At 54.8% G+C, this 21,473-nt stretch overlaps 8 protein-coding genes across 8 annotated transcripts; 3 read left to right on the top strand and 5 right to left on the bottom strand.

The window, feature by feature from the left end:
- Window positions 1-676: 676 nt before the first annotated feature.
- BKA78DRAFT_291054 (threonine dehydrogenase) lies at window positions 677-2,102 on the bottom strand (the record flags this gene model as incomplete). Its single annotated transcript, XM_066885835.1, has 3 exons — window positions 677-879; window positions 941-1,671; window positions 1,984-2,102. 3 exons carry the CDS (start codon window positions 2,100-2,102, stop codon window positions 677-679), a joined length of 1,053 nt encoding a protein of 350 aa, XP_066749030.1.
- Window positions 2,103-2,939: 837 nt separating this feature from the next.
- On the bottom strand, window positions 2,940-5,215 carry BKA78DRAFT_329125 (glucose inhibited division protein A-domain-containing protein; the record flags this gene model as incomplete). The annotated part of the gene is made up of 4 exons (XM_066889643.1): window positions 2,940-2,986; window positions 3,061-4,473; window positions 4,525-5,036; window positions 5,091-5,215. The coding sequence occupies 4 exons, from the start codon at window positions 5,213-5,215 to the stop codon at window positions 2,940-2,942; spliced, it is 2,097 nt and encodes a 698-aa protein (XP_066749031.1).
- Window positions 5,216-5,988: 773 nt separating this feature from the next.
- On the bottom strand, window positions 5,989-11,405 carry BKA78DRAFT_6950 (SNF2 family N-terminal domain-containing protein). The gene is made up of 4 exons (XM_066893597.1): window positions 10,815-11,405; window positions 10,502-10,750; window positions 10,019-10,450; window positions 5,989-9,972 (listed from the first exon to the last, which is right to left on the bottom strand). Exons 1-4 carry the CDS (start codon window positions 11,178-11,180, stop codon window positions 6,094-6,096), a joined length of 4,926 nt encoding a protein of 1,641 aa, XP_066749032.1. The 5' UTR covers window positions 11,181-11,405; the 3' UTR covers window positions 5,989-6,093.
- A 514-nt stretch (window positions 11,406-11,919) lies between these two features.
- BKA78DRAFT_244860 (Brix domain-containing protein) lies at window positions 11,920-12,971 on the top strand (the record flags this gene model as incomplete). Its single annotated transcript, XM_066884072.1, has 3 exons — window positions 11,920-12,047; window positions 12,105-12,322; window positions 12,376-12,971. The coding sequence occupies 3 exons, from the start codon at window positions 11,920-11,922 to the stop codon at window positions 12,969-12,971; spliced, it is 942 nt and encodes a 313-aa protein (XP_066749033.1).
- On the bottom strand, window positions 12,802-13,975 carry BKA78DRAFT_6995 (uncharacterized protein). The gene has a single exon (XM_066893603.1). It carries the CDS (start codon window positions 13,798-13,800, stop codon window positions 13,048-13,050), a length of 753 nt encoding a protein of 250 aa, XP_066749034.1. The 5' UTR covers window positions 13,801-13,975; the 3' UTR covers window positions 12,802-13,047.
- Window positions 13,976-14,329: 354 nt separating this feature from the next.
- Window positions 14,330-15,418, top strand: BKA78DRAFT_291059 (uncharacterized protein; the record flags this gene model as incomplete). The annotated part of the gene is made up of 1 exon (XM_066885836.1): window positions 14,330-15,418. The coding sequence occupies one exon, from the start codon at window positions 14,330-14,332 to the stop codon at window positions 15,416-15,418; it is 1,089 nt and encodes a 362-aa protein (XP_066749035.1).
- A 1,171-nt stretch (window positions 15,419-16,589) lies between these two features.
- Window positions 16,590-17,021, top strand: BKA78DRAFT_301765 (uncharacterized protein). Its single transcript, XM_066887382.1, has one exon. It carries the CDS (start codon window positions 16,649-16,651, stop codon window positions 16,943-16,945), a length of 297 nt encoding a protein of 98 aa, XP_066749036.1. The 5' UTR covers window positions 16,590-16,648; the 3' UTR covers window positions 16,946-17,021.
- A 2,199-nt stretch (window positions 17,022-19,220) lies between these two features.
- On the bottom strand, window positions 19,221-20,834 carry BKA78DRAFT_245071 (membrane bound O-acyl transferase family-domain-containing protein; the record flags this gene model as incomplete). Its single annotated transcript, XM_066884090.1, has 1 exon — window positions 19,221-20,834. The coding sequence occupies one exon, from the start codon at window positions 20,832-20,834 to the stop codon at window positions 19,221-19,223; it is 1,614 nt and encodes a 537-aa protein (XP_066749037.1).
- Window positions 20,835-21,473: the final 639 nt, after the last annotated feature.

The following is a 21,473-nucleotide window of genomic DNA, read 5'->3' on the forward strand; positions in this document are numbered from 1 at the left end:
CGGGGCACGGGCGGCGCTACTGGAGCGATAACGATAATGGTTAGGGCTGCGACGTCAAGTGGTGATGTCGGCCTGAGGGAGTGGAAGCAAAGAGGAAAAGAAACGGTCGAGCGAAGGAGCCGTGGGAGGATGAAGAAGGAGAAGAAGTCTTTCGAGACAGTTTGAGGTTTTGTGCAGGTCAAAGGCTGGGTAGGGGCTGCTGGCTGCTGGCTGTGTGCTGGACCGCTTTTTCCCTGTCGCCGTCACTGTGGCGAACCCAGCGAATCGGGGAAACGCTGATCCACCTCACTCGCTCCTTGGGCACCAAACTTTCGCCTTGCCTCTTGACTTTCACGTCAGAATTTTTGGTCTTCTTGAAATCCATTAACTTCACTCGGCTCTACTTCCAGTACAAGGCGTCAATCAACCTCTGTTGATGCGCTTTCTTTATTCACCTTGTCGACATCGGCCAATCAGATTGTCGAGTTTCAAGCATGCAACTTTTGGTTGGCCTGGGCAAAAAAATATTCACTAACCCTGCATCTAGTGCATTTTTTCAAGAGAGATCAATGAAAGACTTCAAAATCTAAATTTGTCAAGAGATAATCTCCAAACGACTCCATCCTCACGTCCAATGCAAACCGTCTCCCCTACGCGCCACACCAAACATGCGCCGACCCCATGACCACCAATTCATCTACTGTCCAATCTCAAACACAAACTTTTGCACCTCTGCCCTGTCAAACCGCTCGTACGCCTCCACCGCCTGGCTCAAGGGGATAAGCCTCGCAGTCAAGCAGTCCAGCTTCTCCTCATGCTCCTTCAAAACCTCCAACGCCTGCGGGAACAACGACCGCACTGGACACCGGCCCATCTGCAATTGAATGTTCTTGTCGTATGCTGCGAAATGATCAAGTCAGCGAAATCGACTCTCGTATCAGCTTCAAAGGATGGGATCTACCTTCGGCGCCAGCAAAGGGAATTTCGCCATTGTGCACGCCAACGCTACTGACGACGCCAAATGGCCTTACGGCGTCAAACGCCAATCTCAACGCCGGGCTCAGTCCGACAATTTCAAGCACGACGTCAGCGCCGCGTCCGCCTGTCGCGTCGCGCACCTTCTGCGCGACATCCACCTCCTTAAAATTCAGGGGTACGGCGCCCATGGCGGCGGCCTGCTCCAGGCGCGATGGCACGCTATCAACGGCGAAGATTTGGGCCGGGGTGTAGGCGGCAGCGGCGACGAGAGCGCAGAGACCGACGGGCCCGCAACCAATGACGACGACGGTCGAGGCCGAGATGCGCGAGAGCGGGAGGCGCGAGAAGCCGTTGAGGGCGGCAAAGTAGCCGGTGGGGAAAATGTCGGCCATCAAGATGAGGTTCTTGTCCTTGATGCCGTCTGGAGCGCGGAAGACGGTCGATTCGGCAAGCGGTATGCGGACATACTCAGCCTGGGCCCCGTCGAGAACGGGCGTGCCGAAGCATCTGGACTTGACGCAGCGCGACGACAGATCCAACTCGCAGTAGAAGCACTCGCCGCAGCTGATGGTGAAGGGACACACGACGCGGTCGCCAACGGCCAGGTTCTTGATCGACGAGCCCACCTCGTGGATGGTGCCCGTCAACTCGTGCCCAATGATGAAGTCGGGGTTGTCGCCAGCGGCCTCGAGACCGCGGTAGTAGTGGAGGTCACTGGAAGACATCTGGCGTCAGTCAATGCCGAAACGGGTGATGAACGTGACATGCAAAAGTGTATGAGGACCCAGTGGGTGACGAAAGAGACTGCCAACTCCGAGATTGCCTGGATCCAAGTCAGAACGCATGCAGACGGGGAGTCTCCAAGCTTCTGGTGCCTTGGACATGGAGAATATTTCCTCTCTTGAAACGTGGTCACAGGGAGCATTCAAGCGCTTGCGCCTGAGCTTGCGACGACGTGGGACTATGCCCAGGGTTGTTTCTCTCGTCACCCACTGTGGGGAGAAGATTGGAAGCAGAATGACAAACCTTCCACAAAGCCCCGAATACTTGACCTTGACCACGACATCTCCTGGCTCTTGAATCTTTGGAATAGGTCTCTGCTCGACAGCAACCTTGCCGGGGCCCTTGAAAACGACGGCCTGCATCTTTCTCTTTTGGGATTATTACTCTCTCAAGCTCTTCAAATTCTTCTTCGTGGCAGCCGGCCCTGTATGCGAGACAAGGAACAGAAATACAACAAGAAAGGCTGGACAAGAGACGAGACGTATATAAAGAATCAACTCAACAACATATGCGTCAGAACACCGGACCAACGAGACTATGGTAAGGCGAGGAAAATGTTGGGTCGTCGGGGTCGCTGGCCGGCCACGAATGACGCGTCTTGTTTGTAATATCTGGTGCAACACGGAACCCGATGCCCTTATCTCGACAGAGCACACAAGCAGTCGCAGAGACGTACCGACGCCGGGCAATATGATGGCCCAAATGGATAAGAATATGTACACGGGACAACAATGATGAGCGAAGGCTTGCGATGTCGGTTGTCTTTGGAGAGCCGGAGCACCATCGGGCCGAATGCGAGCTGCCGAACCTAGGTTCCTGTATAAGACAATACACGGTACGGAGACTTTTGGAGTACCAGCATAGAGGGTCGCAAAATGAATGCCAACACCGGTTCGAGGGGCTCGAATGCTCCCTGTTGTCATGTACTCGGACTTGGTCGTTTCATGAGTTAACCTCAGGTGCCCGGATTTTAAAAGTCGAGATGTGTGTATACAGGGAGCGATCAAACACCTCGCTACCTAAAGACTTGAACGTTCGAACTTGTGAAAGCATAGCTACAGGGAGCATTCAAGCACCCCGCGCCGTCTTGGAGTTGCCAATCGCCATCTACCTTGTGTATGGTAACGACGCCACGAACCCAGGGCATTCAACCCAAAAGCAACCGGGTATCCAACGCCAACAACGCCTTCGCAATGCAATTATGCTCTCCATGGTCTCAAAAGTCTCCGCGTGAGATCCAAGTAGTCTCCGCAGGAGATCAAGCAGTCCCCTCAACGGCCGCGGCAATCTGCCTATCCTCTTCAGCACTCGGCAGCGCACCCTTCTCCTTCAGCTTGGCCTCAACCTCCACCCACGCCCTCTCCTTGGCCTTGTTCTTCGCCTCCTGCTTGACGTGGACGAGAAGCCGCAGGGCCCCGTTGGGCGTGATGCCTTCGATCCGCCGCGCCTGCCCCACACTCTCCGGCCGCGTGACGGCAAGCAGCTGACGCTCCTCGTTCGAGAGGCCGAAGATGCGGTCGTAGTCGAGGTCGGGGGGCAGAGTGAGGTTCTCGTCGCGGAGGAAGACGCGCATGAGCGTCTGCTGCGTCTCAATGTAGGGCGCGTAGACGCCTTCGATCTGGACGCGCTCGCGCACTCGCGGCTCGTACTGCGAAATGGCCGGGTAGATGGCAGCCAGCTTGTCCATGTTGACCCCGTTCATCCGTAGCACCTCGAACGCGCTGCGCCGCGACGTGTCGCGCCGGATGTCGACGCCCTGGTTCGCCCAGTGCGCCGAGCTGTGCACTTCGCGCTGCAGCATGGCAATCAGCTCCTGCATTTGCGACTGCGTGTCCTCGAATTTGGACCAGCGTGCGTCGTTGACGACGCCAGCGGCGCGCCCCTTGGCCGTGAGCCGCATGTCGGCGTTGTCGGCGCGCGCGGACATGCGGAATTCGCTGCGCGAGGTGAACATGCGGTAGGGCTCGGTGACGCCCTTGGTGATGAGGTCGTCTATCATGATGCCAATGTAGCCGTCGGCGCGTGTGAGGGTGAAGGGTGCTTTGTCTTGTGCTGAAAGGCCAGCGTTGATTCCTGCGACAACTCCTTGTCCGGCTGCCTCTTCGTACCCTGTGGTACCATTGATTTGTCCCGCAAGGAAGAGTCCCTTGATGTTCTTGGTTTCCAGTGTGGATCGCAGGTTGCGGGGATCGACGTAGTCATACTCGACGCCGTAGCCTGGCTGGAGCATGGTGACGTTTTCCAGCCCCTTCACTGTTCGGAGCATTTCGTACTGTGCGTCTTCTGGTACCGTCATGGAGATCCCGTTGGGGTAGTACACATCCGTGTCGAAACCTTCCGGCTCCAACCATATTGTGTGCTTTTCCTTGTGTCCAAACTTGAGAATCTTCGACTCCAAAGATGGGCAATATCTGGGTCCTTTGACAGTTTCTCGGATGTGTATACTCTTGTCCAAATTTGCTCTGATAATGCCGTGCGCCGCTTCGTTGGTGAATGTCATGTGGCAAAGTAGCTGATTCTCAACCTGTACCCGGTCATTCAGGTAACTGAAAGGCATGGGGGGCTCGTCGCCAGGTTGCGGATCCAGGACGTCAAAGTTGATAGTCTTCTTGTCTAGCCGAGGAGGCGTTCCGGTCTTAAGTCTGCCCAGCTGAAAGCCGGCTTCTCTTAATGACTTGCTCAGTCCGAACGTTGCAGCTTCACCCATACGGCCAGAAGGAAACACATCCAGGCCTGTGCAGTTGTCAGAGCACTTTCTTTCCTTTGCCAATTTGGTTGACCTACCTATGTGGATCTCGCCCCCTAAGAAGGTCCCCGTTGTAATGACGATATTCTTTGCCTCAATTGTCGTCCCATCCTCCAATCTCACACCCGTTATTCTTCCATATCTCCCCTCACCAACATCCTCCCTCTCCACCACAATGTCCGCGACCTTGCCTTCGACAACGCTCAAGCCAGGGTATCCCACAATTTCCTCGCGCATGTACCGATTGTAGAGCTTGCGATCAATCTGCGCGCGGGGTCCCCATACAGCGGGGCCCTTTTTGCGATTCAGCACGCGGAACTGGACGCCCGCCTTGTCGACGATGCGCCCTACGACGCCATCCAGCGCATCGATTTCCCGCAGCATTGTACCCTTTCCGATACCTCCAAATGACGGATTACAGCTGCACACTCCCAGGTTCGACAAGGACGGCGTCACGAGTGCGGTGCGGGCGCCGGTGCGCGCGGCGGCGGTCGAGGCTTCGGTGCCGGCGTGGCCACCTCCAATGACGACGACATCGTAAGCGGGGCGACTGCAGAGTCTTCTGTCAGCCGGTTGCTTTGAGAAGAGAGTTGCTGGAGCTTACCCAGTCTCGCTGGAGACGGTGGCGAAGCCGCGGGATAGCGTGCTTCGCCGGTAGTATGCTGAGACCCGCAAGCGTGGTGCATTGGTCCACAGCTGGCGCGCTCTGAGAGCAATTGGACCAGCCATTGTCGGCGTCGTGTGATGGTGTCGAAGTGTTGATGTAGAGTGGACAAAAAGTTCAGACCGAACCAAATCGCAGCCAATTCGAGGGCCCGAGCTTGGCCGGGGACGTCCCGACTGGCTGGGACCGTTGCTAGTTGGACCTGGGGTGCTGGGGTACAAGACCTGGTAGCAAAAGTTGTATCTACGACTACTCCCTGTTGCTCTACGTAAAGGACTTGGTGAACTCAGTCTTAAGTGTGAAAAGCGCTTGAATGCTCCCTGAATGCATACGTCTTGATATGGAAACTTTCTACAATTCAACGGCTACTCCTTGTGGCTGCTTTCTCTTGGTTGAGCTTCCATGTGTGCCATGACTTGAATTTGCAGAGTCCTTCATACAACAAGCTACGAGAACAAAGTCTTACAAATGGACATGTCTTTTTTAAGAATGATAGGTAGCATCAATGATGCAACGAGCGAGTAATTGAAAAAAAGTCTTTCTTCACATGACAAGAGCGAGCAAGCCACCACTGCCTCTAATGCCTGTCTGTCACCGTTTTTGTGTATCCCCCCTAACAAGTACAATAGCGCTCCAGAAGAATCGCCCCTCACTCCGTGGGCCGCAGCAAATGTTGAAATGCCAGATCTTGGTCGAATGGGCTGGCGCCCTCCTTTGTCGTGAGACACCCTCATGAAAATTACCGAATCGCTCCAGAATTACCGTACTAAAAGATCTTCAGTCCGTTCACCCGTGAACATCACCAGAGCCGTCGGCGATGGCGAGACGCTGTTTCAGTGTCTTTGCCTTCTTTGACATCCCCTTTCGCTTCCCCTTTACAGGCACTTCGGATACAGGCGTTGCTGCTCCAGAAGGCTTCGCACTGCCATCGTCAAAGTGGCCCTCACCTACATTGATTGTCAGTAGCCATCCCTAATGCTGAGACTTGACTCGACTTACCCTCATGATACATATCATCAAGATTGATTTCCTTGGCCTTCTTGGCCTGGGCCTTCTTCCTGCGGGATGGCGCGTTGGCCTCGGCAGCTGCCATCTCAGCCTCCTTCTTTTCAATCATCTCAGCCTGGTCATCATCCGCAAGCCACAGGGCAATGTCTTTGGTCCTGTTTTCTCTCGACCTCGTGTTGAAGTCGACGTGCGCACCTGCACCACCAGAAATGACCACGCGCTGGACTTCTTCCTTTTGCAAGGCACGCTTGCGAATGCGCTCTTCAATAGTGCCGCGAGTGATGAGACGATAAACCGTAACCTGTCGGGTCTGACCGAGACGGTGAGCACGATCCATGGCCTGGCTATCGATTGTCGGATTCCAATCAGAGTCGTAGAAGATGACGGTGTCTGCCGAGGTAAGGTTGATACCAAGACCACCTGCGCGAGTTGACAAAAGGAAGACGAAGATTTCCGGACGTGTTTGAAAGTCAGCGACAGTATCACGACGGTCCTCCAGCTTCGTGGATCCATCCAGACGGCAATATTTGTAATTGCGGTAGGTCAGATACTCTTCCATGAGGTCAATCATGCGAGTCATTTGGAAGTAAAGCAAGACGCGGTGGCCTTCTTCCTTCAGCTTCTTCAAGAGGCGGTCCAGGGTCGCAAGCTTGCCAGAATCGGTGACGAAGCGTCTCATCGAGGGAACGCTAACGTGGGTGTAACGTTGCTTGGCGTTGGAAGGGGCCGGAAGCATGTCGGTGATGGGTATTTTATCGGGCTCTACCTTGGCCTCGAGCAACTGCTGCTCGGCGTTCTCGTTGATGCCATAAAGGGCAGACCGAATCTCAGGATTGAAGTTGGTCACGCGTTGCTCGTGCATGACGTCCTGGCTTGGGTAGAAGAAATCTATCGGCGGAGCAGAAGCACCGGGCTTGGACGCGGCTTCCATGATCTCAAGCCCAGTAGCTCCATAGGCAGTGTTTGAAACGTTGAGCAAGTTGCGCATGTAACCCTCCGTAGTGACCTCCGCAAGCGGTCGTCGATCATTGTAGCCGACAATGTTGAACATGGAATGCGTTGGCTGGAAGTCGTCACCTTCATCGTAGGCGACTTTGAAGCAGCCTAGATGCCGGGGATTCCGCGTCAAGTCCATGGTGCGATGGAAGATGCCATTCCGTGCGGCGGAAAAGACCTCACCAGCCGAAGTGTCTGCAAAACGCAACCACGAGAACTCGCCGTCCTGCCTTGAGCTCTCAAGAACGTTTTCAGGTCGCCAAATGTTCATCAGATGGTCTAGGTATTTGCCTCTCCACCCGGCTTGGGGATTTTCCGGTCCTGGAAGGGAGAGCCGGCCAGGTCCCTTTCCAATCAGGTTAGGGACGGAGTACTCGATCATGTTGCGGACCGAGTAGGCAACGTTGACCTCGTGGCCCTCGCGCATAAAAGAAGCAGTCTCGGCAAAATAAGCAAGAGACATTGGAGAATGGGTTTCGGCGCGCTCGAACAGATCTGGATGATTGCAGACTTTCCGGAACTGCATGACCAGGTTCATCAAGGTGGCGGTATCCTGATCGTCACCGACAGCAGCCTTCTCGATAAGGTCCATGATGCTAATCTTGTTGCGCAAGTTGGTGTAGTAAGCGCGTTGGCGGTAGGTGAGGTCGCAGAAGACGTCCATTTCAATCTTGTCTCCAAGCTCCTTTTGAACATGCTTCTTGATACGTCTTAGCATGAAGGGTTTCAAAATCATGTGGAGACGCTTAAGCTGATCTTCGTTGAGCTTGGTGTTGGACTGCGCATGGCTTTCAATGTCTTTGGAGAACCAATCGCTGAACTCGTCATGCGAATCGAACAAACTCGGCATGATGAAATGCAGAAGCGCCCACAGTTCCTGCATGTTGTTCTGGATCGGAGTACCGGTGAGAAGGAGACGGTTTCGGCAGTGAAAGCCCAGGAGACTTTTCCATCTCGAGCTTTGAGAAGATTTGATGGCCTGTGCTTCGTCGAGAATCATGTATTGCCATCGGATCTTTTGGAAGTACTGGGCATCCTGAACCACGAGTTGGTATGATGTTACCAGGACATGGAACGGCGAATCCCTCTTGTAGGTGATGTGCTTTCGGTCCCAGAACTTGCGGAGAATCTTGCGGTCCTTGGCACTGCCCCAGTATGGCAAGACCTGGAGATCAGGCACAAACCTCGTGATTTCTTGCTGCCAGTTGTGAAGAGTCGATGCTGGAGCTATCACCAGGAAGGGTCCCCAGATGTTGTGCACCTCGGCGAGGTACGCCATGACCGAAATCGATTGGACAGTTTTTCCGAGACCCATCTCGTCGGCCAGAATACCGTTGATGCCCTGCTCGTAGAGATTGACCAGCCAATTGAGACCCTTAAGCTGATACTCCTTGAGCTGACAAGACAGCATCTTTGGCTGCGGAATGTCCATGCTTTGCAAACTAGTGGGGTTCTGGAAGTTCATCTCCTCGTTGTCGTCGAATTCGGCCTGTGTACTATTCTCATTGCCCTGGTTGAATGCCCTGGCGCGATCCTGGGCTTCCTTGACCGCATTTTGAGCGTTCGCCATAGCGGCCTGGTGAAGAGCTGTCTCGTCTTCGGCATCGAAGTCCAGCTGATCGAAGCCCGTGACTTTTGCGTCGGCAGCTTTGCCTGACGGTAGATCAATCGTGTGCGCGTTAGGTTCGCCAGGTTTGATTGTCTGGTCTGAGACACCAACGTCGTCCGTTGACCGCTCGACCTCGTCAGTCTTGACCTTCTTTCCGATGAAGTGAGAGTACAACTCCGTCTGAGAAATCAAGAAATTGAGCTTCCGCTTCTGCCGGTTGGCTTCACGTTCGGCCTCTGCCTTCTTGGCATTCTCCAGCTCTTGTTTCTCGGCCATCTTTCTCTGATCACGTTCGTCCCTCTCGTTCCTCTTCCAGAATGAGAGCATTTCCCTCATACTTCTCTTTGCGCGGGCCTGGACATCCTTCATGCTCTTGTTGGTCCGCAGCTGCCATCTACGAGCCTCCTTGGAAGCGAGCTGCGCGGTCTTGCGAAGGTTCGACGACTTCGTTTGATGAGAGTTATCCTTAATACGGAATACCTTTGGCACGTCTTTGCGCGCAAGGTCCTTCCAAATGGCATCGTAGAGTTTGTTGTACTCCTTGGACTCGAATGGCGCAACGGCCGTCGTGACGGAAGGAACAGGAGGACTTGACTCTTCGGTAAAGCTGCGTTCTCTCTTGAGAGCATCCAGCCGCATCTCTTCCTTTGGAGCAATCGCTGGGAGTTCGTCGCCGCGGTCGAGTGCCAGTTGGGCGGCAGCAGCAGCGTCCTTCTCAGCTTGCTTCTGCTCCTTGCTCTTCCGGGGTCTTGCGCCCTGCCTTCCCTTGCCCTTGCGGCCGTCGCGAACGCCACCGTCTTCGGACATTTGAAAGGTGGACATTGTGCCACCTTCAAAGTTGGGAACTTGAGGAGTGGCCTCGCGAAAGTCCGCATTCGGCGTGCCTCCCTGCAGGAGCCTGTTGGTATTCTTCGCCTTTTGCTCCGCCTTTTCGGCTTCCTGCATCCATCGTCTGACCTCCTCCTCGTCGGTCGCATTCTCTGCTTTTGCCAAAGCCTCGTCTCGCTTCTGGAACTCGTTTTGCAAGGTCTTCTCGCGCCGCCTCTTACGCTGCATGTCCTTCTTGCGCTCCTTCTCTTCGGCAATCTCCCGAGCTTGCACCTCTTGCCATGCTTCGGCTTCATGCTGCGCGAAATAGTTGCATTTGGCGTGGACGGCGTGGATCGAAAACGCGTCCTGGTAGCGCTTGAGATGTGCAGTGCGGCGACGCTATCGTGCGTTAGCATTGACTTGATGGGAATGCCGAGTATCCTACCTTGCGTTTTCCATCCTCAGTGCTGTCGACGTCATGAACGCGCTTTTTGCCTCGCTGCTCGTATTCCTGGCGGTAACTTTCCCATCCAGCATCATCAGCGCCATCACTCATGGCCAGTTGTTCTATTTTGGCGAACTCGGCATCGACTTCCTTTGGGTCCAGATCTTCCCCCATGTTGGATGATACGGGCCGTAACGGTGCAGAAAACCCGTTCGTCATGCTGTATTCTGGGCCAGCGTGGACAGGCGGAGACTTGAGGTCGACGGGCGATGGAAAAGATGGAGCATGTTCTGCCTTGGTCGGAGGTTGGGGTTCGACGAAGGATTTGCCGGGCTGAGATGTGGGAGCCTGGTATGTTGCAGCAGTCGAAGGTGCCGGGTCGGAGCCGGACATGATGCTGGACAGCGACATGGGGTCGGCGCGAGGTGGAGGCTATCATTTGTCAATTGTCATCTCAGGTGAAGCCAGATGATGATCACTCACGTCTGCTGAAGGCCCTCGGGCTGTCGCGGTCGACGTCCCGCCCGACGGGCCCGACATGATGGACCTGCTGTGATTGTGAAAGTGGTTCGGCGATGATGGAGATGGGACGGGCTGGTCCGTCTGGGGTTGCGGATGGGATGATGATTGAGGTGGTGGAGGTGCGAGTGGCGGAGGGAAGGTAGCGGCTACTGGTGAGTGGTAGGAGCTCCCGCTTTGTCGCGCGTCGCCGTAATTGTAGGGTTCCCGAGTCTGACATCCGCGGTGTTAGCGGTGCATTCATTCTTGGGGCTTGGCAAACCGTGGACCAACGCACCTGGTAGTGGCCTTTGTATCGCGATTCCGAGCCAGCAGGAGGAGGATAGGCGTGGTCTGAGGTGGGGTCGTAGTACTTTGTCGCGGCGGGCGGAGGATCTCGCGGATACAGAGTCGACGCGATGGGAGGTAAGCTGGCGGCGGCAGAAGGCGAGGTTGGCTGGTTGTAGGATGGGTGCACAGGCAAGGGCGCTGGCGTCGACGGGTTGGAAGATGGCGCTCGGTCGGCAGCAAAGGGCGTTTGGGTGGGCGAGTGGGCAGCATTGGAGGCTTGGGGCTGGTGGTCCCTAGAGGCTCCAATTGCTATGGGGGGAGGTTTGACCTCGTCTTCGGCCTCGTGCAGCTTCCGCATCGTTACGGGCATCATGGCGGCTCGATGATGGAGTGATGATGTTTGCGATGGGCTTGAGGGTGGAAAAAGGCGATGGCCATCAAGGAACGGAGGGTGGGAGAGGGAAAGGGCAGGACCGCGCAGGCGATTGCGAGGCCGCGACCGGGTTGGCCCAAGTCCTAGTGCAGCAACTCTGAGGCTCGCATACAGAGTCGACGAGCGATCAGACGGGAGAGGGATGTGGGGACACGGCGGCCGAGGGCTACAGTCGGCACTACGAGATGATGCGCAGGTTGTGCCTGTAGGCCGTTGGCGTACAAGTCGATGCTGGGGAGATGGGGAGGGTGGAATGGGGTGCAGCAAGGCGAGGCGCGACGAGATACACGGTGGTTTACTTGATGGCTGCGCGGCGGCGGCTGAGGAGCTCACGGGCAAGACGAGAGGCACCCATGACCATGACCTCGGAGGACGAAGAAATGGTAATGGATGGATTGGGTGACGACACGAATCGGCTCCGGCTGCCTCGAAACAACAACAGGACTTATCCAACGTCGTGTCGTCTTTCAGAGGGCTGCTGCTGTACCAAGTGACCCTGGCACTGGCACTCCACTAGTCGACCAATCCCGGGTCCCCGGCTGGAACATCCTCCTTCCGGCGCACTGTCCACACTCCGGCCAACGTTCCGCCGACTGCCCCGATGCGCCGCTAGGTACGTCCGACGATTTTTTGGCAGCTCGCGGGTCCCAGCATCTACATCGTCAAGACACTTTTCGCCATGGCTGCCGTGTACAAGTCCATCTCCAAGGCCAGCGCCAAAGACCACGACGAGGATGCCTCCTCCGCCGCCAAGCAAAAGATCAGGAACAAGGTCCTGATCCTGAGCTCCCGCGGCGTCACCTTTCGGTAAAGACGCCTTCTCCGCCATGCTCTACGCCTCCGACTAACACTCTATCTACTTAGCCACCGGCACTTGATGAACGACCTCTACTCTCTCCTTCCCCACAGCCGCAAGGATGCCAAGCTCGACACCAAGACGAAGCTCTTCCAGCTCAACGAGCTCGCCGAACTGTACAACTGCAACAACATTTGTTTCTTCGAGGCTCGCAAGGGCCAGGACCTCTACCTTTGGATGAGCAAGCCCCCCAATGGACCCACCGTCAAGTTCCACGCGCAGAATTGTAGGCTATGGGAAGTCGACATTCATTTGGCTGCAACTGACCTCGATGCCTAGTGCACACCATGGACGAGCTGAACTTTACCGGCAACTGTCTCAAGGGCTCGCGTCCCCTCCTTTCCTTCGACGCTTCCTTCGACAAGCAAGCCCACTTGCGCGTCATCAAAGAACTCTTCCTCCAGACCTTTAGCGTCCCCAAGAATGCGCGCAAGACCAAGCCCTTTGTCGACCACGTCATGGCCTTTTCGATTGCCGATGGAAAGATCTGGATAAGATGCTACCAGATCAACGAGACCGAGCCCACCAAGTCCAAGCCTGGCGACGACCACGCCATGGAGGTCGACGAAACGCCGAAGAAAGTCAACAAGAATGACACGAACCTGTCGCTCGTCGAGATTGGCCCTCGCTTTGTCCTCACTCCCATCATCATCCAGGAATCGAGCTTTGGAGGTCCCATCATCTTCGAGAACAAGGAGTTTGTCTCGCCAAACCAAGTCAGGAGAGAAGTGAGGCTAGCAAAGGCAGCCAAGCGCAACTTCCGCGCCGAAAAGGGCTTCGAGCGCAAGGCGAAGCGCGGTGACCTTGGCCTCAACAGCCAGGGCAGCCGCAAGAAGGAGGTGGACCCGTTGAATGAGAAGGCCCTGTTTGCATAAAAAAAAAGTGTTTTGAGCGATCGCATGTCGGACGGCGTTTGGAGTCATGGAAAAATAGATATCCTCGGAGCAGGGTTTAGCTGGCTAGCAGGATTTTCTCGAGCAGCGGAGGCACGGGGTCTCGAGGTTGCTCTCCCATGTAGGAACCCCGAGGTCGATGAGCGGGCGACTTTTCGCCGCCAATCCTATCCCCAGTCTCCATCATTTTGTCTTGCAAGTACTTTGCGAATTCCGGCTTGAGACCTCCGGAAACAATGGCTTGCCGCACACCTCGGAGCAGTACCAATGGTCGAAGGACCTCCTGCATCTGCCAGCTCCGCTCGAGATTTACGAAACGGACATCCACTTTTTGGAGAGTGCCGTAGCGCAGACATTCGACTAGCCTTCGCACCTGCTCCCTTGTCCGGTCTGTCAAGCCTCTCCCGCTGCAATTGTATTTGATCATGCCTGTGTAGCTGTCGACGCGCTCAACGTAGACGACAAAATGCCGTATCCTCTGAATGTTGCGCTGGGAGAAGTGGTCGAGAAAAGAATATGTCCGGCTCGGCGCGAGGTTGTGGTTGCCGGGCAGGATGGTCCGAAAGCGGAATTCGATCTTGGAATAGCCGCACTCGATCACGAACGTGTTGTCGCCATACAGGCAATCGAGACACTCTTCCGAGATTTGGCGATTGGCAGAGAGCAGACCAATGTCGCTCCGCTGCCAGACCAGTCCATCGTCTTCCTGCTTGGAGGGTTCGTGGATGGTCTTGGGGAGCGCGTAACAGTATATCTGGAGGCGCAATTCGAGAGGTAGGCGGAGGAACGGTGAGAGCGCGGACGCGTCCATGATGAGGAGCTGAGTCGGGAGTTGTCAATGCGCAGAGCCCAGCGACTTGCGCTCAATCGGTTGTAGTTGAAGAGGAGAAGGGGCCCGGTGAGTTTAGCATTGTTGATCTTCACTCATCGAGCTGTGGAGAAAGTGGTGAACCATTCGAGAGTCGTGTGATGGTGATGACGCGCTTGTCTTGGCCGAGGTGGTCTGGGCTGCTCGGGTCGAGCGATCTCCTGGGGTTCGATGTCGTGCCAATCCCGCAGTGGTCTCTCATCATTACCTCAACCTTCTCCATGATACACCTTTTGTCATCCGGCTATGCGCCGGCCATGTGTCTACTCAGTCATGTCAATTTCTCCTTCTCTCGCCGCGCGTAGTCCTGCGTCTGCCCGACAGTGGCGCGCCCCCACGAATTCCCAGATAAGCTGTACGACCACAAAAGAGCACGAAGATCGTGTATAGTTCAGAGAGCGCAAGACGGCGACAGGTCCTTGTTTCTATTTCAGACAATTCCCCTCCACTTCTGTTCCCAAGAACCATCAACATGGCGTTCGAATTTCTGGCAACTGAGCTCGTGGCCAACATCTACCAGCACTGCGCGGTTGAAGATGTCCTGGCCCTCTCTTCAACCTGCCAGCGCTTCCGGGGAATATATCTCTCACGAAAACTCCCAATTCTGGAAGCTGCTGCTGAAGAACAATACGGGCCTCTGATCGACGCTACGCAGCTTCTCACGTACAACGCCAGCCAGCCGGCCCATACAATCCGCACCGCACCATTCTCGATCGCCCTCTTGAAGCAAATCCTCCACGCTGGCCGCACTGCTGAGAAGTGGGCCGACATCTATCCATTCAAAAAGTGGAAGCACAACTTTGAAGACCGTCGACTACTCCTCCCACACGAGCGGTACCGCTTTCGACGCGCTCTCTACCGCCTGTGGCTTTACAGTCGCGCCTTCCATAATAGCAGATATCCACGCGAGACGCGCGTCCAATTGCCAACCGTGTGCCAGCGATCGCTTCTCTTACACAATTGGAGCACATGTGAATTGTGCGAAATCGCTGACGTGTACGCGGTAATGCGCGACGTGATAGACGCCAATGTCTGTCCAAGCAACGGGACCATCGCGCGCAAGTTCAAGAAGCGGTTTCCGGACAAGGACCAAAACAACCAGTTGCTCTTTAACATTCATCTCAACTATCCGCCGCCTGCGCCCAGTTCTTTTCCTTCATCGCCCTTCCACTCTAGTCCCAGCCCTGGTGATATGAGCGGCTTCCACAGCGACCTCCCCGACTTCCACGGCAACAACCGCTTGCACTTTTTCAAGTACAAATCGACGCCGCTCCACGAGCCGGGTGCTGAGGGCTGGGGCGACGACATACCGCAATACTACGTTGTCGAGGATATGTGCAAGCTGGAGCCGGATCAAGTCCTGTACTTGAAAGAGCACGCGCCGCTAAAGAGACAGGTCGAGGGCTGCGTCCGGAGCCTGGGCGACTGGTTCGAGAACAACGGACAGACGTGGACCCATACTTTGCAAAAGGTGTTGTTTGACCGTGGAGAAGAGATGGATCGGGTGATGCAGGCCATTGAGGATGGCGAGTTGGGTGTTGCGGTCGTTGAAGAGGTTTGAATGCCTCAAAAGCCACAGTTGAGTGTCTAAAGGTACAGGGAGTGATCACAAGAAGCGTACAGAAAGAGTCAGCGGAGGTCGAGAGTTGTAAGTAAAAGAGTCTCCGCTCTCCGTTCTAGTCAATTCAAAAGCCAGACATCTACGTTTTCAGCAACAAGTTCGTTTCTTCCACTCGTTCTTTCTTCTGTTCTCACATGGCATCATCAATGTCCATAAACCAAACAAGGTCTTTCGAAATGGACTTGAGGAAGCAAAAAGAATGCGCGAAAACGTGTATGAGCCGCCAGTCTGTCTCGCAGAAAATGCCCCACGGCAACTGTCTCGTCTTAGAGACAAAGAGACGTTTTGTGCGACACAACTGGTCGGATGCACCACAACCGGCGACGGGTCGGCTCGTCAGCTGCCCTGCGCGGCGAAGACAAAGAGTTCACTTCCGCCATTGTTAACGACGGACCAAAGCAGCCAGGACGATAAGTGCTGCACTTTATCCTGATCTTCTTCTCTGTTGCCCTAAATTTCACCACCCAAACAAATACAGTCGCGCGGCTTGCAACTTTCATTTGCTATGTCCAGCGCAACATAACCAATCATGTTTTCTGCCAGCAGTCGCTCGTACCTGGAGGCAGAAGAGAGTCTGGTATGTCTGATTCCTCATCTACATATATTCGTCTATCCCCTCCCGAAGAAATTGAGTGCGTTTAAGAAAATTGTATTCGGTTGATAGCAGAAAACCCAGCTGACGATGGGCCCTCGTAGATCCCTCGCCTTCCTCTCGTTGCCTTCTTCCAGAGCGTTTGCGACTGGGTTTCAACGCTCTGGTATGGCACCAGCACAACCATTGTCGAACAGGAAGGGAAGGAGAAGGAGAAAGAGGAGTAAAAGAAAAATCGAACGCGACCTCGACGCGAAAATAGGTGCGCAAAGATACGTCGCGGGTCGTTAGAAGTGGTCGATGCGATTCCATCCCATGCCACCCCAGCCAGCAAACTCCGATTCCCAAACCGAACATCAATACCACTCCAGATGTGCTACTCGCACCAGACGACATGCTGTTCAGTCTTCAACACATCGCACCGGTCAGCGCAGTCCACCATCCCTCGACAAACAGACGGACAAACGGACAACGAAACTCTAGCACCCACCTCCACCGCCACCGCCGCATCCACCACCCCCACCTCCTCCTCCTCCTCCACAGTTGCCACCGCCGCCGCCGCATCCTCCTCCACCGTGATGATGATGTCCGCCTCCGAATCCGCCGTGATGGTGGTGGTGATGGCCGTAATGGCCACCACTTACGTCCACGGGCGCGGCGCCAACGTATCCGGCGCCGGCGAAGTGGCTAGTTCCGCCGTGTCGTCTCCGGCCGCCGTGCTTGTATCGCGGTGCTGCGTGGCCGCCGCCGTAGGGCCCCGAGGGCCGGGATGGTCCGCAGCCCATTTTTGGTGGGTTGGAGTGGTTTCTTTTGAGGTTGTTCTGGCAGTCGTGGAAAGATTCGACGATCGGATTGACGAGAGCGATGTTGTTTAATGTGGTTGGTTGTCTATTGGGCGCTGGTCAGATGCTGCTATGAGAGAGACGCGGATGTAGAGAGTCAAGGGCACGTACTGCTTTTTTCTTCTCCCTAGGCACCAGCTCTTCTAGTAGAGGACGATGAACGCCACTTTCCGGGGGGGCATGCTCCAAACTATATAAATACCACAAGCAGTCTGACTCCTCGCTCAACAACACTTGGGTGGTTCCGCCTCTTCGCTCAATAATCTGACAGAGCACAACCAAAAAAAGTCAGGCGGACCTCCAAAAGTCCAATCCCAAAGTCCAACCATTATCGCCTCAACAATGGACCACGAATTGCTCCTTCCTTTCGAGGCAGACTCCCCATCAGCTAAGCCTTGCACGAGTACCGTATGTATCATCCCAGAGCCACGTTGCGGGCCCAAGCTGCTAAACCAAGGACGCTAAGAACCAAGTTCTGACTACAGCGAGGTGGTGCGCAATGGTGGGTGGGCAGGTAGGGAGGTAGGTAGGCTCCCTCTCTCCTAAGCCCTAGCTAGCGTGCCGGACCAGGGGCCAATCAAGGACGGCGCAGCATCTATCCAAATTCGACGTCGACGTCGACAGGTGGCGCAGGAAGCACAGCACCAAAGCCGATGTTTTTTTTTTTTTTTTTTTTTGATTCAGCCTTGCGGGGGCGGTCGGTTCCTGCTCAGATGAGCCAGAGGCGAGCGAGGCTGAGCGATTTGGCTGCCTGTTTGCCTTTGTCTGTTCGTACTTTGAGGTCACAGCATCAGATGCGAAGCAATGCGCCGCCCTCTATCCGACATGTCAGATTTGCTCCGGGGCGCTTTTCCACCTAGTTTCCCACAGCCTTGTTCAATGCATTCGTGTTCCCTTGCATGCTTCCACGCTTCTTCCAGAACCATCACACCTTCCACTCAGTGTCGTCCGTTTGCGGCCCGTGGGGGCGGTGGCCAGTAGGAACAGTCAGCACCATCATCATCATAGCTCGACGTCTGTTGTTGTTGTGGGCGAATCGCGGCACAGCCGGTTCTGCATGCTGCAGCCACAGCAGCAGCAGCAGCCGGGCTCAGGTACTGACTGACTGACTGACGTATGCCGTGTGACGATCATCTTACATTCTTCAGAGTTTTGCGCTTGGGTAGGCATGCAGTTGTGTTTGTGTGAAGCTTTCCACAGCGCGTCGCATTGCGTTTTTGGCGCCTCTGCAGGTGACTGCTCGAGTCTTTGTTTCTCCATTTGCTCGGGTTGTTCTTTTTAAGGTGTTATTGCCGGTCGAATCTGCCCCGGTCACTGCCTTGATGCTGCGGTCTCAATGGCCGCATGTTCGCGCTTCTGCCGCAGTTGGAAGCTTGCTGGTCAAGGGTTGGTCACAGGGGGGAAGCAAAATGGAGATTCTGCAGGATGTTCATGTCGCATTGAGCATAGACAGGGAGTTTTCAAGTTCTTGTTGGCTTTACTGGTGACAGGCCATGTTGTTTGCTGCGGGAGGGATGTTGAGCATTCAGGCACGAAGGATTGAACTGGAGAGAGCAGTCATGGTCACGCACGCGTGGTAAAATTTATGGCACCAAGGGATTTTCTGTCTTGTTTGTTATGAATCGATTGATTTCAAGACACGACTCTGGTGCCTATCCCGCCAACCTCCAGCATTCTCCACTAGGCCTTGGACGACAGCCTCGTCTTCTGGAACCCCAGCAATTCTCACGGACTCGGCTTGATCCTGGCACGCAGATCGGTGTGTGTCGACGCGAATTCGACGCAAGATCAAAGCGGTCAGTCGAACCGGCGCTCGAAGGACTAGGCTGTCCAACACAACTTCGGACGTAGCAAAAGTCGGTGACTGCCGTTGGCGCTGGCCGGAATTCGCAAACATCCAGAAGCCGAGGCAGGCTGGTGCGTCGCGGCAATGGGACATTCCGAGAAGGCACGCGTTGGCGTGTCTGGTAAGCGCTAATGGAAAATCGACGTCATCGCGTTAGAGCTGTTGAGACTAGAAGGATGCTACAGGAAGCTGCGCAATCTAAGGTTGCATGAACAACAGATGCTAGACGAGATTGCTAGAAATGCAAGAATAGCGGATACAGCGTCGTTGGTGGACTGCAAAAGATATGTCGCCTCCGGAGTAGGTCGGGGTGTTCGAATGCTCCCTGTGTATACACAATTCGACCGAGTGTTTTGAATCCTTGCCGTGTGCCAAACCGCGCAGCTTTGGCACCAAGCCTTGCAGTGGACAATTCGTTTATTGCCCATTACGAGAGGAGAGTCGTGAACATTGGGAAGGCGCTCAAAACGCAATGCCGCTTTGCCACCAGTGCCGTCCCCGGTGCCATTTGAAAAACCATGAATCTTCTTGATGCGTCCAACACCACCAGCTTGACCCCTCAGGTCCAAAACCGAGCGCTCTGAATGGACTCACAGGCATGGGCTCAAACATCCAAATGCCTCCGCGGGAAAAGTCGTCACAAAGCATTGGCGCCGTAAAGTAAAACCAGACGTGCACATAGACAAAGTTGCCGAGCCGTCGAACCGCTTTTGGTGTTTTCTGTACAATCCCGATCTTCCTCAGGAATTGGACGAGGCACATTTGAAAAATGATTCCAAGGATTTGGACCTCGAAGAATAGAAAAGGTCCCGAGAGCGGATGCGTGTCGCCAACCTGGGTGTGGCTCCCGGCAGCGTGGAGAAATCCTGAGAGCGTGAATGCAGAAACGAGGTTGATCAGTTTCGCGGACATGGACTTTGGATTCAATCCGAACACGCTGATGATTTTCTTCGCGGGTGCCTCGAACGCGAATCGGAAAGATTGATGCCACCATCCGCCCCACCAGCCCGCGAGGCCTTTATCCAGGACGTTGCTAAAGCTGCCAAAGGCATCAGGGTACAGCCAAGCCTCACCCCGTGCCCCGATCAAGTTTGAGCCCAAGCCAACGAAGATGATTGGAGCCATATCGAAGACCCAAGTGAGCGAACATTTCATGGCGTATAGACATACGGTCAGACGATAGGCTTTGGTCAGGACCGGAGATGAGCGCATGAAGTCGGGAAGAAAGGCAGGCCCCGGTGCTTCGATCACTCCCCAGAAGTATGGGTCGACGGTGATGATCGTTTTGAGAAGGTCGATGATCAAATATCCTTGGACGAAAACGAATAGCGCTTGGCGAAGGCGTTCCCCACGAGTATCATAGCGACGAGTGCCGTCGAGCCCGATTCTGGTGGTCGTCGCTGCAGATGAAGACTCGCCTGAATTCAGCTCGAGTTGCTTTTGGATACGCGGAGGCGGTGGTGGGATCGTCGAGATCCGCCAGTTCCAGCCCATGCCACGAAAGTTGCAAAAGAGGTCGGTCACCCAGTCCACTCGCTCAATAAAAGGCGCTTTGGGGTAGCTTTGCCAGGTATAGCCTCCATGGTGTTCCGGTGACCCATTTGCGTGTCCGTTCAAGTCCGACGCGTCGACCTGAGGTGCATCGTCGTCTTTTTTGTAAAGTGCCCCATTCCCGTTGCTCTTGGAGTTGCCATACACACCCTCAACGCGTTCTATCCTCTTGAAATCCTCTTGAGGGTCATTAAGAATAAGGAGAGTGGCGGTCCATATCAGCGACCAGGCAGCAACAAGACCAACGCCAAAAGAAGGTGCAGAGTTGCGTGCTTTTGAGTAGAGGATCAAGTAAATGGATTGACTCGCATTCAAGAGCCAAACCGGGTATCGTAGAAACTTAAGAAATTTGGAACGGCCATGTGGAATAAGAAGATATAGGAAGCAAATAAACGTTCCTAACGAGATCCACGGATAGACAAATGGAATGTACAATCCGGACTCGATTCCGGCGTCGTATTTGGTATGGAGTTGTCGAATAGCTTCGTTTTCAGACTGAGGAGTTTGACCTGGGAGACGGTCCATCGTGAGCACAGAGAGAAGGGAAACTCAAAGTTGCAGCCATGACGAGTGGCGGTGGTGGGTTTTTGAGACTGACAGGTGCCTGAGAGAAACCGGAACAGTCCACCTGCGGGTCGCACGGCCCGGCGACATGCGGTCACCCATGACGTAAATGGTTTTGTGTAACGAAAATCGCGTAAGAAAAAACCACCGAGCCGTTCGGGCATGGTCGATACGCCGCACCCCAATGCTGACAGCGAACCAAGCCTTCTCGACTTTGACAAACCACGAGCTTGACCCGCTTGCTCTAGCTTCATCCTCACCGTCGCAAGAATTGGTCTGAGGAAGCCGATTCCTCGCAACCGCCAAGATGGTGAACATTACGGACAAGATCAAGGAGTAGGGCACCGCGCCCAAATGAAAGAACCTGCGCCCGCTGATAATATCAACAGGATTGAGGCGGAGATGGCGAGGACCCAGAGTAAACACATCCTTTGAGCTGTCTTTCTCAGAGCGTGCGAGCTGACTATTGTCAGAGAACAAGGCCACTAGTACGCCTCCTCCACTCTGACCAAACGCAATTATTTCTGACCGCCTTCAGATTATCACCTTGGTTTGCTGAAGGGGTCAGTATTTTGAAACTAATGTGCCGTCCGCCTATGG

This window comes from Phyllosticta capitalensis (assembly GCF_038381095.1).
Source record: "Phyllosticta capitalensis strain CBS 128856 chromosome Unknown BKA78scaffold_1, whole genome shotgun sequence".
In the NCBI taxonomy this organism is placed as follows: Eukaryota; Fungi; Ascomycota; class Dothideomycetes; order Botryosphaeriales; family Phyllostictaceae; genus Phyllosticta; species Phyllosticta capitalensis.